Consider the following 13,317-nt stretch of genomic DNA (forward strand, 5'->3'; position numbering starts at 1 on the left):
CCCCCGTGTGATCCTCATCATGACCGCGCACGCACACACACCTTACGAAACAGCCGGACACGACAGCTAAATACACCATGAAAACACTGCTCGTTTCTAGACTGCCTCGTTTGTTTCACATGACCTGACCTGACGTTGCATCTCTTTAACATGCAGCTCACCTCCTCTCCTGTTGCTCCTTGTTTACCTTCACTCGATATTCATCACTACTTCCCACATCTCTAATTTTTCTGCCTCTCCTCTGCTGGATTTGATCTCTTCTCCCTCCTCTCACTCAGTTCCTCCCTCTGTCTGTGTGTGTGTGTGTCTCTCACCGCTGGGCTGGGCCGTCTGCAGCTCCTCCTGCAGCGTCTGTATGACGTCAGTCTTCTCCTGGAGAGACTCTGCGTGACTCTGCTGCAGTCGCTGCAGCTGCAGACGGCGGGCGATCTCCTCGCTGCGCAGACGCGCTTGAAACTCGCACACCTTCTCTTGCAGCGTCTACACGCACACATGAGCGCGCACACACACGCACACACGACAGAGGTTAGACAAGTCATACCAGGTAATTGCACAGACTCATACCTACTACCTTTCTGCGGCAGGATAACAGCTACACAGTTTTATTTATACCACAGGCTCCTACAGGACTATATCACGGCTGTTTTAGACCACAGGGACCAGGGGAGGCTGGTGGAGAGGGATGTCTACCTCCAGCAGCCTCCCCTGACAGGGGGGGTACTGTATGTTATGCTATACTGAATGTTAATGCTAAACTGACTCTACCTACACAACAGAGAGAGAAAGAGGGATGACTGGCTTTATAGAGGGACAGAGCTAGAGAGCGTGCTAGAAAGAGAGATATAACTGACATTATAGAGATGAAGACAGACAGAGCTACTGGAGGGAGGGAGGGGGAGGGAGAGAGGGAGAGAGAGAGAGAGAGAATGATGATGTTACATAGGCAGATGTCCAGGAACAGGACCAGGTGACCTTCTGTAGACCAGAGAGAGAGAGGGATGAGAGAAGGAGAGAGGAGAGAGGGATGGCCAGAGTGGTGCAGCAAAAAGAAGAGTGAGAAACGAGGCAGCGGCATGGAGAGAAACATAATGAGATGTAGGAAAAACAGTATGAACAGATTGTAGCCTGTAGCACTGCACTAAACACAAAATGACTGACTGAGACGTGTGTGTGTGTGTGTGTGTGTGTGTGGTCCAGTTGAAGCCAACGTGTGCAATAAAACTGCCAGCCTTGTCATGTTTAATCTGTAAAGACCAGGCCGGAGGAGCTACAAGGTGCTAAAGCAAGCTTTAAGTCAGCTCATGTGGTTCTGTCTCAGTGCTGATGTCAGTTTATGTCAGTTTATGTAATTTCAGGTCCAAAATCCAGCGGTTTCACAAGCAATGGCCCAGGCGGATTAAAACACGTTGTGGTCAAAATCATTCATGAGGTGCTGGGCAGAAAAAGATCGGACTCAAATCAGCTTAGTGTAGAGTGAGTACAGTGTGTGTGAGTGTGTGCGCGCGCGCTCACCTGTATGACTAGTTGCTGGTTGTGATGGCTGGTTTCTGTCAGGTCAGACGTCAAAGCAGTGCGTTGTGGGAAGGCGGCGGTGGGCAGTGACAGGAAGGAGCCGTCCTCTTCACCATCACTCATCAGGAAGTCCACCGAGCTCGCTACGGAGACACAGGAGGGACAAAATGGTCACCAACACCGTCATGCACGGTACACTAACCAGATCTGTGTGTTGATGCGGTTATCCTCCGTCAGCTCTTCAGCCCTCTTTCTCATCCTCCCTCTCTCCCCTCCCTCCCCCTCTGTTTCGCTCGCTCCTTCTCTCCTTGCTGGGTTTGCAGAGCACCATGGGAACCAGTAAAGCCAGATAAGTGTGAGAGTGATAAAAGCCTCCAGCAGGTGACACACACACTCCGGGGTTAATGTGTATGTGTGTGTGTGTGTGTGTGTGTCTTGTCAGTTCAATGGGGCCCAGACTCTTATCACTCTAAGAACAATCAGTGCACTGTACTAGTACAGGGTCCTGTCTACACAAAAACAACTCTACATTATACTGTAAATCTGCCCACACACACACACCCCCTAAAGCAGGCATAAGAACGACTTAACTGAACACAAACAGACCTTTATACATAGAAACACTAGGCAAACACACACCAAGACAAACACCCCGAAGGCCATTCATGTAGAGTCCTAGTGCTGAGACCATCTCACTTCAATAGTCATCAAATAGACTGTGTATGGACGCGCACACACACGCACACACACACACACACACACACACACACACACACACACACACACACACACACACACACACACACACACACACACACACACACACACACACTATGACTGGGACTCCTGTGGGGAAAAAAGCATGCATTTGATATTCCAATGACACTGCGGATCAGAGCAGGTCCCACGCTGGAGTGGCACACAGACACATACTCCATTACAATACTCAGTCAGTGCAAAACTTGATTCTCTCTCTCTTCACAGTAAAAAACAGGTCAGAAATCTTGGTGTAATTCTAGACTCCGATCTAAACTTCAACAGCCACATAAACTCAATAACTAAATCAGCCTACTATCACCTGAAAAACATAACAAGAATGAGAGGTTTCATGTCCAAGCAAGACCTTGAAAAACTCATCCATGCATTTGTTTCGAGTAGACTTGATTATTGTAATGGTCTACTAACAGGCCTATCTAAAGGAGCTGTTCGTAAATTGCAGCTCATCCAAAACGCCGCTGCTAGGGTCCTAACAAAAACAAAGAAATTTGAACACATTACACCAATCCTGAGATCCCTGCACTGGCTACCAGTCTCTCAGAGAATTGAATTCAAAATCCTCCTAATTACATACAAATCACAAAATGGTCTTGGACCAAAATACATATCAGATCTCCTCCCACCCTATATTCCCGCAAGGTCCCTAAGGTCAGCTGAGACAAATCAGCTAATAATTCCAAGAGTAAAAACAAAACACGGTGCAGCAGCTTTCAGTCACGCTGCTGCATGCTCCTGGAACAAACTCCCTGAAGAAATCAAACAGGCCCAAACCCTTAAAATATTTAAATCTAAGCTAAAAACCTTCATGTTTTGCACCAGTTATGATTAAACACAAACACTTCTATCAATGTCTTTTTTCCATTAACTATTGTCTTTTTAAATGTTTTATCTATTTACTTCTTATATTTGCTTTTATTCATTGTAATTTTTATTTTCTTATGCTCCTCTTGCTGTATTTTTAAATAATGCATGTAAATCACTTTGAATTGCCCCTGTTGTATGAAATGTGCTATACAAATAAACTTGCCTTGCCTACTCACCTGATAACTGAAGGCATAACTAAGACAAGATGACTGAAACCAATGCTCCCTCTCCCTCTCTCATTCTCTACTCCCCCTCTCAGCTTCAGTCCATTTCTTTCTCCTTCTCGCTCTCCCCTCTTTTATACACTAACATGACCACGGCCCTGTAGGCTCCATCAACACCTTGAGCAGTCCGGCAAGCGCATGACTGACTGACACACACACACACACACACACACACACACAACACACACACACACACACACACACACACACACACACACACACACACACACACACACAATAGCAGCACTGTTTGCGCTCCCCTGGACTGTGGCTGTAAGGAGATCAGCTTAGAGCTGTCTGTACCCTCTAGACACACACACAGGCACATGCATGCACACAAACACACACACACACACACACACACACACACACACACACACCTTCAGCAGAGAGAGAGAGAGAGAGAAAGAAAAAGAGACAGAGCACACTGACAGACAGCTGTTGTAGACAAGGTGTACACTCTTCTTCTGGTCAGAATATATGAACATTTACCTCCTCATCTCCCAGTCCAGTCTCTCCCAGTTTCATTCAAAACAAACTCATTGGAATGTGTCACACTCCTCCACTCTTCCCCTCTCCCAGTGAAAGACCACGCAGTGCCTACACACACACACACACACACACACTTCTCTCTTTCACACTCTCTCTCATTCCCTCTCTCAAGCTCCCTCCCTCTTTTTCTGCCATCTAAAAAAAATGCAGTCACACTGGTTTAGTCCCGCCCACCCCACATACACATACACATCAAGGGACTCGCTCACCGTCCAATGAGACGTCTTTCTTCCAGAGGTCCTGCAGGCAGGGGGCGTGGCCAAGGTCCCAGGTCTTTCGTGTTCCAAACATGACCGCAGGGCTGAACAGAGCACTGGACCGCTGGACCGGCTACAGAGGGAGGGAGACACGACCGAGGGAGAGAGAGAGAGAGCACCGTGAGAAAACAGCCTGCAGCCTCTATGATGAAATGCACAAATAATGAGGAAGAGCAAGAGGAAGCATTTCTGCATCACCTGACAAACATAGCAGCACTAGTGATCTTTGTGGTACAACCACATCGTCTATGAGTATGACACTATTCCCTGGAAGTCTTCAAGCAGGCTAGAGGCTAATTCTTTCACATCTGCATACAGGTTAGTCTGGTAGTCTGACTACATTTCTCATGTCACCCCTCTGATCCCTAGGCCCATATCGAGAATCAGGGCAGCCTTTCCAAATCCTAACCTTATCCATTATGGGGGAATGTGAAACTGACCTTAGGTCAGCGTGTGGGGGAAACTACTACTGGGTGACCCTCTGCCCTTCAGACTACCTAATCTTGAGATTGAGTCGCCTTTCATCTTGGCCAGGCCGTTGGCCAATCAGATTACACAGCAATGACCTCATACCATATCGATGACCAATTAGTATTTTGCAACTCACACAGAGACTGATCTGACAGCAGAGGCATAAGGGCCCCAAGTCTGTCTCCTCCAAAACCAAGATACATGCGTGAGCTCGCGCACACGCACACACACACACACACACACACCTCAGTCTCTAAAGCAGCTCTAATCTATTTAATCTGCTCTACAGAGTACAAACACTCCCCAGAGAACATGCACGTCAATACGAAACCACTACACCACCACCCCACACACGTGCACAATAGAACACTACCCCACCACACACACACATTACCCAACCACACACACAAACACAGTGTAACCCCACAGTGGGAAGTTCCTGTACTGCACTGCAGGAAGAGAGTTCTAGTGTACACAAAGATGTGAATGTTTAATTTAAGTCCATATTCCACTGGCTTACTCAATGCGTTTCTCAGCCACAACAGCTGCTCAGAGTTCTAGCGTGCTCAAGGTTCTGTGGTTTTACTGCGTGATGCCGAGACATGAAACGCTTCCACTATACTAGCATAACGGATGTTTCTAACTAGAGTAGTGTCACATCATCATCAACCACATCTGGAGGCACTGAATGCATAAGGCATTCTACTACCACACACACACACAGCTGAAGGCCTCAAAACAATCTCCATGATACCCTGGTAGGTTTCAGCAGGTCTATTTTAGCATTGCTTCTGCCTACCCTTCCACGTCCATGGAGCTTACAGTCCAGGGTCTGGGGGGGGGAGCGGTCCTTGTGTCGGTCCAGCCAGCCCTTGTTGATGAGACTTCCCACCCAGACCAGCATGCTGCCTGCTGGACCTCCCTAGGCCCAGCAGCTTACTACACACACACTCGCATCCTCACATGCTACCATCCAATTTCTGTCCATCGCACACAGACATCCGCTGCCCCTCCCCTGGCTGAGCGGCCAACTCTACCCTCCAACGCACATCACACACACACACACACACACACACACACACACACGGTATCCATGGAAGAACGGCAGTATCCGTGGCGACGGGCTGTGCCCATTTACTGGCAGGTACGGCTACGCCCACTAAAACTCAGGGAGGAAGTTATATCCAATCACAGACCTAGGGTCAGATCACCTGTCCACATCCTAACCCTAAACCATTATTAGTAGTAAACAATGCCCTGACCAGGGACCAGTGCTTAAGGGCAACATCTCCCTACACCACTCAGGATGAGCTTGTTTACTCATAATCCTTTAAGCCTCGGAGCAGATGGCCTGCTGTTCATCTCCTCTTTCCGGGACGACCTAACCACAGGTCTGAGATCATTAACCTCTGCTCTATACAACCCTTGTTCATTACTGGGATGAAACTATAACTGATCTAGTATCAGTTGCTTAAAAAACTATTTCTAACTCTACAGATTAGGATCTAGTTGTCAGACACTGATCCAAGGTCCGTTTTGAGCCCCACTCTAAGGGTTCAGGTTAGGATTCAGAGTAGCGTTAGCTGATCTCAGATCTATACTTGAGAGCAACTTCCACCTACAGCGATCGGTCAGTTTAGGGATTCTACACTCATCTAGTTTCCTCCTATGACCCTTGACTCCAGCTGAAAGGCTGGTAGCTTCTCCATCTCTCCCCACACCACCCTCTTGTTCATTTTTTATGTCAGAGCTTGTTTCTTTGCATGACTGCAACACTAGAAGAGTGTCCCCCACGGTGACCCCTGTGAGTAAACATTTTTTATATCTTTGCAAATTTCAGGACTCTCCTTTCATGACTTTTCCTAGATATGTGCGTTCTACCACCCAGTATCCTTACATTTTCTAAATCACATCAGGATAAGCTAGTATAAAGCGATTTTGCAGTTTTTCTGTGTAGGAGGCAGGCTAATTAAAAAAAAGTGCCCTCTAGTGATCTGTGTGTAAATAGCAGATTTACATTCTAAAAAGGGGGTCTATTAGACCCCCAAGGCGGCTCTACTAGTAGGTAAAATAGGCACGGCTGTTCTAGTGTGAATATGTTGGTTTTACTTTAGGTTGTATTTATAGGATGGATGATGTCACAAGGACCTTGTTGGACAATGGTATTAAGTCAAACCCAACCCAAACTCAGCACTAGGCTGACCATAAAGAGTATACGTATTTTCCGGACTATAAGTCGCGCTTTTTTTCATAGTTTTACATTGCCGTCTACAGCCACCAGAGGGCGCTCTGGGCTTGTCACAACTATATGCTGCTCCTGTACCACTGACGAATTAACTGAAACATTAACGGTAGCTTGGTGAACTTGTTTACTGGTAACTTGCTTGTTGGACTAGCTGGTTTGTTATGTTAATTTAGCCTATTCAGCCTCCCAGGTATGTTCTTTATGCTATTGTGTAGCTGAACAACTGTTAATGTGGCTTGTTATGTTAATTTAGCCTATTCAGCCTGTTGTTCTGTGTGCTATTGTGTAGTTGAATAACTTGCTTTTCCAGATTAAATGTCTGTTCTTGGTCTTGGATTTTGTGAAATACATTTCTAAATAAATGCGACTTATAGTCCAGTGCAATTTATATGTGTTTTTTTTCTTCATGACGCATTTCTTAGTGGTGCGACTTATACTCCAGTGCGACTTATAGTCCGGAAAATACGGTAGTCATTCTGGATAATCTGGTTGCTTACTAGCAGTTTCAAGTAAAGGTCTGCATGCCCACACACTGGTGAAAGTCAGGTTCCTAGGTTACGCTAGTGACGCTCTCTGTGGTTCCTCGAGCACAAGGCATTATGGGTAAGATAAGGTAAGATAAGGTTTCACACTTGACAGCAGAGTATCAACTGTCCACCCCACCTATTCTCAACCCCTATAGGAGACCATCATCACCACATTCCCTCCAGAGCCGCTTCCTCTACTGCTATGGAACACTGCCATAAGCAGCCCCAGCAATTACCTCACAGTCTTCTCTCAAAAACAATGTCAGTAAAAAAAAAGCGACAGGGCGGTGGGGGGTCTTCACAGCGGGTGGTGCTGTTCAGGAAGAGGGGGAAGAGGGAGAAAGGAGAGGAAGGGCACCAGAAAGCTATCAGCTATAGCAATGTTCTCTGTTCTGCACAGCGCACTTCAGTCTGTACAGTCTGTCCCACAGAAGCAGAGTGGAGTGTGTCATTCTGCACTTGGTGAATTAAGTCGCCGTCTCCTCCTCCGATCTGTGACTGCGGCACCCGTTGAACCAGCTCTGACACTTCCAACTGTATCCTCCCCTTTGTCTGTTAGTATGCTGCAAGTCCCCCCACACCCTTGAATGTCTGCCCCCTGTATGTGCCCCCCCCCCCTCTTGCATGTCTGATGTGCCCCCTCCCCCTGCTGTGACTCCATAGCATTCTCATATTGTCTATGACAGCCGAGGCAGGGTAGACTTAGCATAGAGAAGTGATAGAATTAATTGGCCTCCCCCTTGCCCTCATTCTCCTTCTTCCTTCCCTCTGTTCTTCTTCCCAGTCCATCCCTGTTCCTCTCCCTCTCCCTCTCTGTCCCACTCCTCTCTTCTTTCCAGTGTGTGAATCTCATTAGCCCAGTTCTACCATGTCCTAGTTAGCACACTCAGTTCTGCCCAACTACACAAACTGATGTTCTAGCCCACATTACACTGCTCTGACATCCATCCAATCTTCGTGACCACCACTCCTGCCAACCCTACACCCCTCACCTTTATTCCACATAACCTTCACAGGCTTAAGCCATCACACCCGTCGGCTCCGTCCTATCCCGTTTCCAGCATCCCATTAGAGCCAACCAATGACACAGCTGTCACACCTCTACCCAACCTCCATTATTTCCCTAGAGCCTACCAAACGCATTACAATAATTCTACCAGTCATGCACGCACATGCACACTATTCCAGATGCATGGATTAGAGACATGAGTCTTCAGAGATGCTGACATACACATGTTGTCGCCTGCAGGGAGGTGTGGATTTATAGCGTTATGAATCTGGAGAGGTTTTGACAGGCAGAGCGAAACTAGTGTTGTTCCGATACCGATACTAGTATCGGCATGGCCACCGATACGCACAAAAATGCTGGTATCGGTATCGGCGAGTACTAACAAATAATAACACCCGATACCAAACTTTCACTATCGCGGAAAAACAAACACGCATGCTGTAGAGGTGTAGTGAGGAGAACATGTCGGCGGTTTGGAGATATTTCAAGGTGGATAGTCCGGTGTGTACAACGGCTAAATGCACAATTTGCGGTCTCAATGTGTCGAGGGGTGGCACTAAAGCTGCCAGTTTCAATACTAGCAACTTAATTAAGCATTTAAAGGCAAAACATATTCAAGAGCACGAAGAGTTTCTGTCATCTACTGCAGCTGCGACAGCGAGCAAGAGAACGGATGGACCAAAACAACAAACGCTGAGTAGCTCATTCCATAAAAAGGACAAGTGGGACGCGACGAGTGAAATGGCAAGAAAGATGACTGAGAAAATGTCTGAAATGATTGTGCTCTGTGACCTGCCCCTCTCCTTTGTTGACAATGTGGGATTCCGCCTTTTTATGGCTCACGCTGTACCTAAATACAAAATACCAGGTCGCAAATACATCACGGAGACGGCCGTCCCTGCCCTCAATAAGAAGGTGACTGAGCATGTTTCAGATAAGCTAGGAAAGGTGCAGGCCATCAGCTTCACTACGGATATTTGGACCAGCGACGTCTCCCCACTGTCCCTGCTTAGTTTAACTGCTCACTGGGTGGACTCCGAATCATACAACCGGGAAAGCGTTGTGCTGCATGCAAACGAGTTCAAGGGGTCCCACACTGGTGAAGCAATTGCAGAAGCAATTGAGAGTATGCTGCTTAACTGGAACATCCCAAAGTCCAAGGTAACATTAGCCTACTTCTTTGTTCTTGTCTTACTCTAAAACGTTGTATTTTCTCTTGTGTTTTTATTTTCACTTGTCGTTTATATTTACTTAATAATGTATTATTACTTATTATTGAAGGTCCACGCCATTCTCTGTGATAACGCCAGCAACATGAAGAAGGCGATGAGGGACTTGGGTGTTTCGAGAATGGGATGCTTTGCCCACTTGATCCAGCTAGTGGTGCAGGAAGGCCTACTGTCACAGCGGAGTGTGTGCGACGCGCTGGCCAATGGGAGAAAGATCATCGGCCACTTCAAGCATTTCCCACTGGCCACTTCACGTCTGCAAACTGTACAGACTGAACTTGGAATGCCAATCAAACGGCTGAAACAAGATGTGCCCACCCGGTGGAATAGCACCTTCTACATGACAGAGAGTCTGCTGGAGCAGAAGAGATCTCTCTCAGCCTACGCGGCTGACTACGACCTCCCAGCCACCCTGAGTACCAACCAGTGGGCTTTACTTGAAAAAGTAAACATCGTCCTGGCTCCATTCGAGGAGATTACGAAACAAATCAGCTTTAGCACCTCCATCGCGTCTGAAGTCGTCCCCACGGTGGTGGTACTGAAGCGACTGTTGACCCGAGAGACCGAGGAGGACAGCGGGATAAAAACAATGAAAGCAACCCTACTAGCGGCTGTCGACAAAAGGTTCCAGACCGTCGAGGAGGAGCCCCAGTATGCTGTTGCAACCCTCTTGGACCCGCGTTACAAAGACAGGTGTGTTGATTAAGTATAAACGTTAAGTGTAAATATTTACTTTATTCAACACGTGTATTTTGTTTACTATGTTACTGCAGATACTTCACAAGTGTGGAAAGCAGCAAGCTTGCAAAGAGTGCACTGATCCAAGAGGTGGAGAAGCCTGAGGAGTCTCGATCACTGGCAGCAGAGCCAGCCAACAAGGCCTCACGGATGGAAGCAGAGCCCCACACAAGCAGCAGGACCAGCAAGAGCTGCTTTAAGGGGCTGTATGAGGAAATCCTGCAAGAGCATGATGAGGAACAAGGCGGGGCCAGCAGCACAGCTACACAGGTACAGATAGAGACATATCTGGCTGAGAAAACCATCCACCGCTTAGAGAGCCCATTTGAGTACTGGGGAAAGAATAAGGAACGGTTCCCCACCCTGGCTGCTACTGCTGCAGTGTTTCTCTGTGCTCCCTCTACTAGTGTAGATAGTGAGAGACTGTTCAGCACAGCTTCCAACATACTGGATGAAAAGAGGAACAGGCTGCTAGGAGAGAGAGTAGAAATGCTCATCTTCTTAAAGAAGAACATGTATTTGAACTTGAAGCCTAAGGATTTTAATTTGGAGGACTGAGTGGCTATGTGACATGTCTGCACTAATGTGCAGTGCACTTTATTTTGCTCCAGCTCTTTTGTTTTTGTTTTTTAAAGTGGAGTTTGTTTACATTTGTGATCACATTTCCTAACATTTAAAATATCCTTTTATTTATTTTACCAAATTCAGGCTGCACTTCTAAAATATTATTATTCCCTCAGGTAGGCCTACATCTTATGTTAGTCTCAAATGGGCCTTATTTTGTTTGTAAATGTTTACTTGCTGTTGCACTACTTGTACGGTTTAATATCTTAAAGTTATTTTGTTTGTAAATGTTTACTTGCTGTTGCACTACTACCACGACTGTTTTATATCTTAAAGTTATTTTGTTTGTAAATGTTCACTTGCTGTTGCACTACTACTACGACTGTTTTATATCTTAAAGTTATTTTGTTTGTAATTGTTTACTTGCTGTTGCACTACTACTACGACTGTTTTATATCTTAAAGTTATTTTGTTTGTAAATGTTCACTTGCTGTTGCACTACTACTACGACTGTTTTATATCTTAAAGTTATTTTGTTTGTAATTGTTTACTTGCTGTTGCACTACTACTACGACTGTTTTATATCTTAAAGTTATTTTGTTTGTAAATGTTCACTTGCTGTTGCACTACTACTACGACTGTTTTATATCTTAAATGGATATTGCACTGATTGGCATCTGTGAGAGCCACATTTCAGGTTTTATAAGGGGTTGATTTTCTTGTCACCATACCAGGTAGACAATAAAAAAAAGTTCTAAATTCACTCTCTGTTGGTATTTTTTCCTGTTTTACAAAGGTTTTGAGCAGTGCCAGACTAAGTGTTAGCAATAATTTTACATCGAGGTGAGTATGCGGCTCAAAAAACATGTTTTTTTGTTTTGTTTTTTCAAACGCCGTGGTATCGGATCGGTACTCGGTATCGGCAAGTACTGCACGGTCAGGTATCGGTATCAAAAAATGGTATCGGAACAACACTAAGCGAAACAAGTGAAAGGGCAGGCACACAGACACACAGAGACACAGACAGACAGAGACACACACACACACACACACACACACACACACACACACACACACACACACACACACACACACACACACTGTCACAGCAGTCTTATCAAAATAAGGCTGGATTTTTTCATTAAAAATATGAAATGATGATAAAAAAAATTGATTTATAAAAATAAGCCTGGATTGTCCTTTAGCAACATGGATGGAATACCCCCCAGGCTAAGATCTCACACTGTGTAATGCGTGTGTTGTACTACTTAAGTGTGTGTGTGTAGACAGTAGTTAGTGTATACACGTGTGTTCACAGATCCAAGTGTCTCTCACAAACACAGGCAAACACTGTATGGATCATCACATGCATGCCTGCCAGTAAGCGCGTGTGTGTATGCTAACTCTGTATCAGATGGGACCTGTATGAAGGGATGGTGTGTGTGTGCACACGCATGTTGAATCATAATAATTTCCCCCCCTCGGGCGAGAAGCTATTTCTGTCCCTCTGCTGTGACAACACAAGCAGAAAGAGGACCATTCACTACACAACAGGAAGACAGACATTGGAGGAGGGGCTCATTGTAATGCATGGAATGGAATGGAATGCGGAATGTTACCAAAACTTGAGTGAAACGTTAATAAACTTAACACATTGGCAGCCGTAAGCTGCTCTCTCTCTCGTCATCACTTCAGTCCAGCTGTGGATATGCACATACCATCTCTCTAAACACTGCTCAAATCAAAAACACATGCATTCATATATGAAAACTCAGGCAACGTCGCCTCATTGCAGGAGTTAGCCCTGTGCTGAAGGGAACCCACACAAGCCAGTGTTGGTGCTGTACACCTGTAGGCCCTTCTGTCAGTCTCTCGCCGTCTGTGGGGAAGACTTTCAGTGTAACACAGCTCCAAATCCATGTGCTGTCTGCCCACCGGCTCAACCTGGGAACCATGAAGCCCTGCTTATTGAGGAAATTCCTGTCTATTCCTGTTTATTGACCTTCCCGTCCCTCCAGGGTTGTTAAATGGCTTCGCAGTAATTGGCTTTAGAGCTCCCAGAGAGACAACTAAGCTAACAAAGACCTCTTCATTAGACCTCCCTTTAACATGCATTATTTACACACCAAACCAAAGGCTGGGGGGGGGGGTTACTCGCTGCACAGTTCCGGACACACACACACACGGATGGTTCCTGTGGTCATTCCATCTGCCAGTCTAGCGCAAATGGCTTCAAACATCCCTTAAAGCCACACACACACACACACACACACACACACACACACACACACACACACACACACACACGGGGGGAGCTGACTGACTGAAGGCATCTGTTTTTTGTGAAC

At 46.2% G+C, this 13,317-nt stretch overlaps 1 protein-coding gene across 2 annotated transcripts in view; it reads right to left on the bottom strand.

The window, feature by feature from the left end:
* Positions 1–13,317, bottom strand: part of kifc3 (kinesin family member C3) — a 60,234-nt gene that overhangs the window by 18,714 nt on the left and 28,203 nt on the right. For both annotated transcript variants that reach the window (XR_013937327.1, XM_080525068.1), the window contains exons 2-4: positions 4,139–4,259; positions 1,513–1,655; positions 315–480 (exon numbers count right to left, since the gene is read on the bottom strand). Coding sequence is in view for 1 of the 2 variants with exons in the window: in XM_080525068.1 (XP_080381194.1) it covers positions 315–480; positions 1,513–1,655; positions 4,139–4,220 (391 nt within the window). In the remaining variant the exon portion in view is untranslated. The remainder of the gene's footprint in view (positions 1–314; positions 481–1,512; positions 1,656–4,138; positions 4,260–13,317) is intronic.

The sequence above is a fragment of the Nansenia antarctica genome (genome assembly GCF_963989245.1).
Source record: "Nansenia antarctica genome assembly, chromosome: 3".
Taxonomy (NCBI): Eukaryota; Metazoa; Chordata; class Actinopteri; order Argentiniformes; family Microstomatidae; genus Nansenia; species Nansenia antarctica.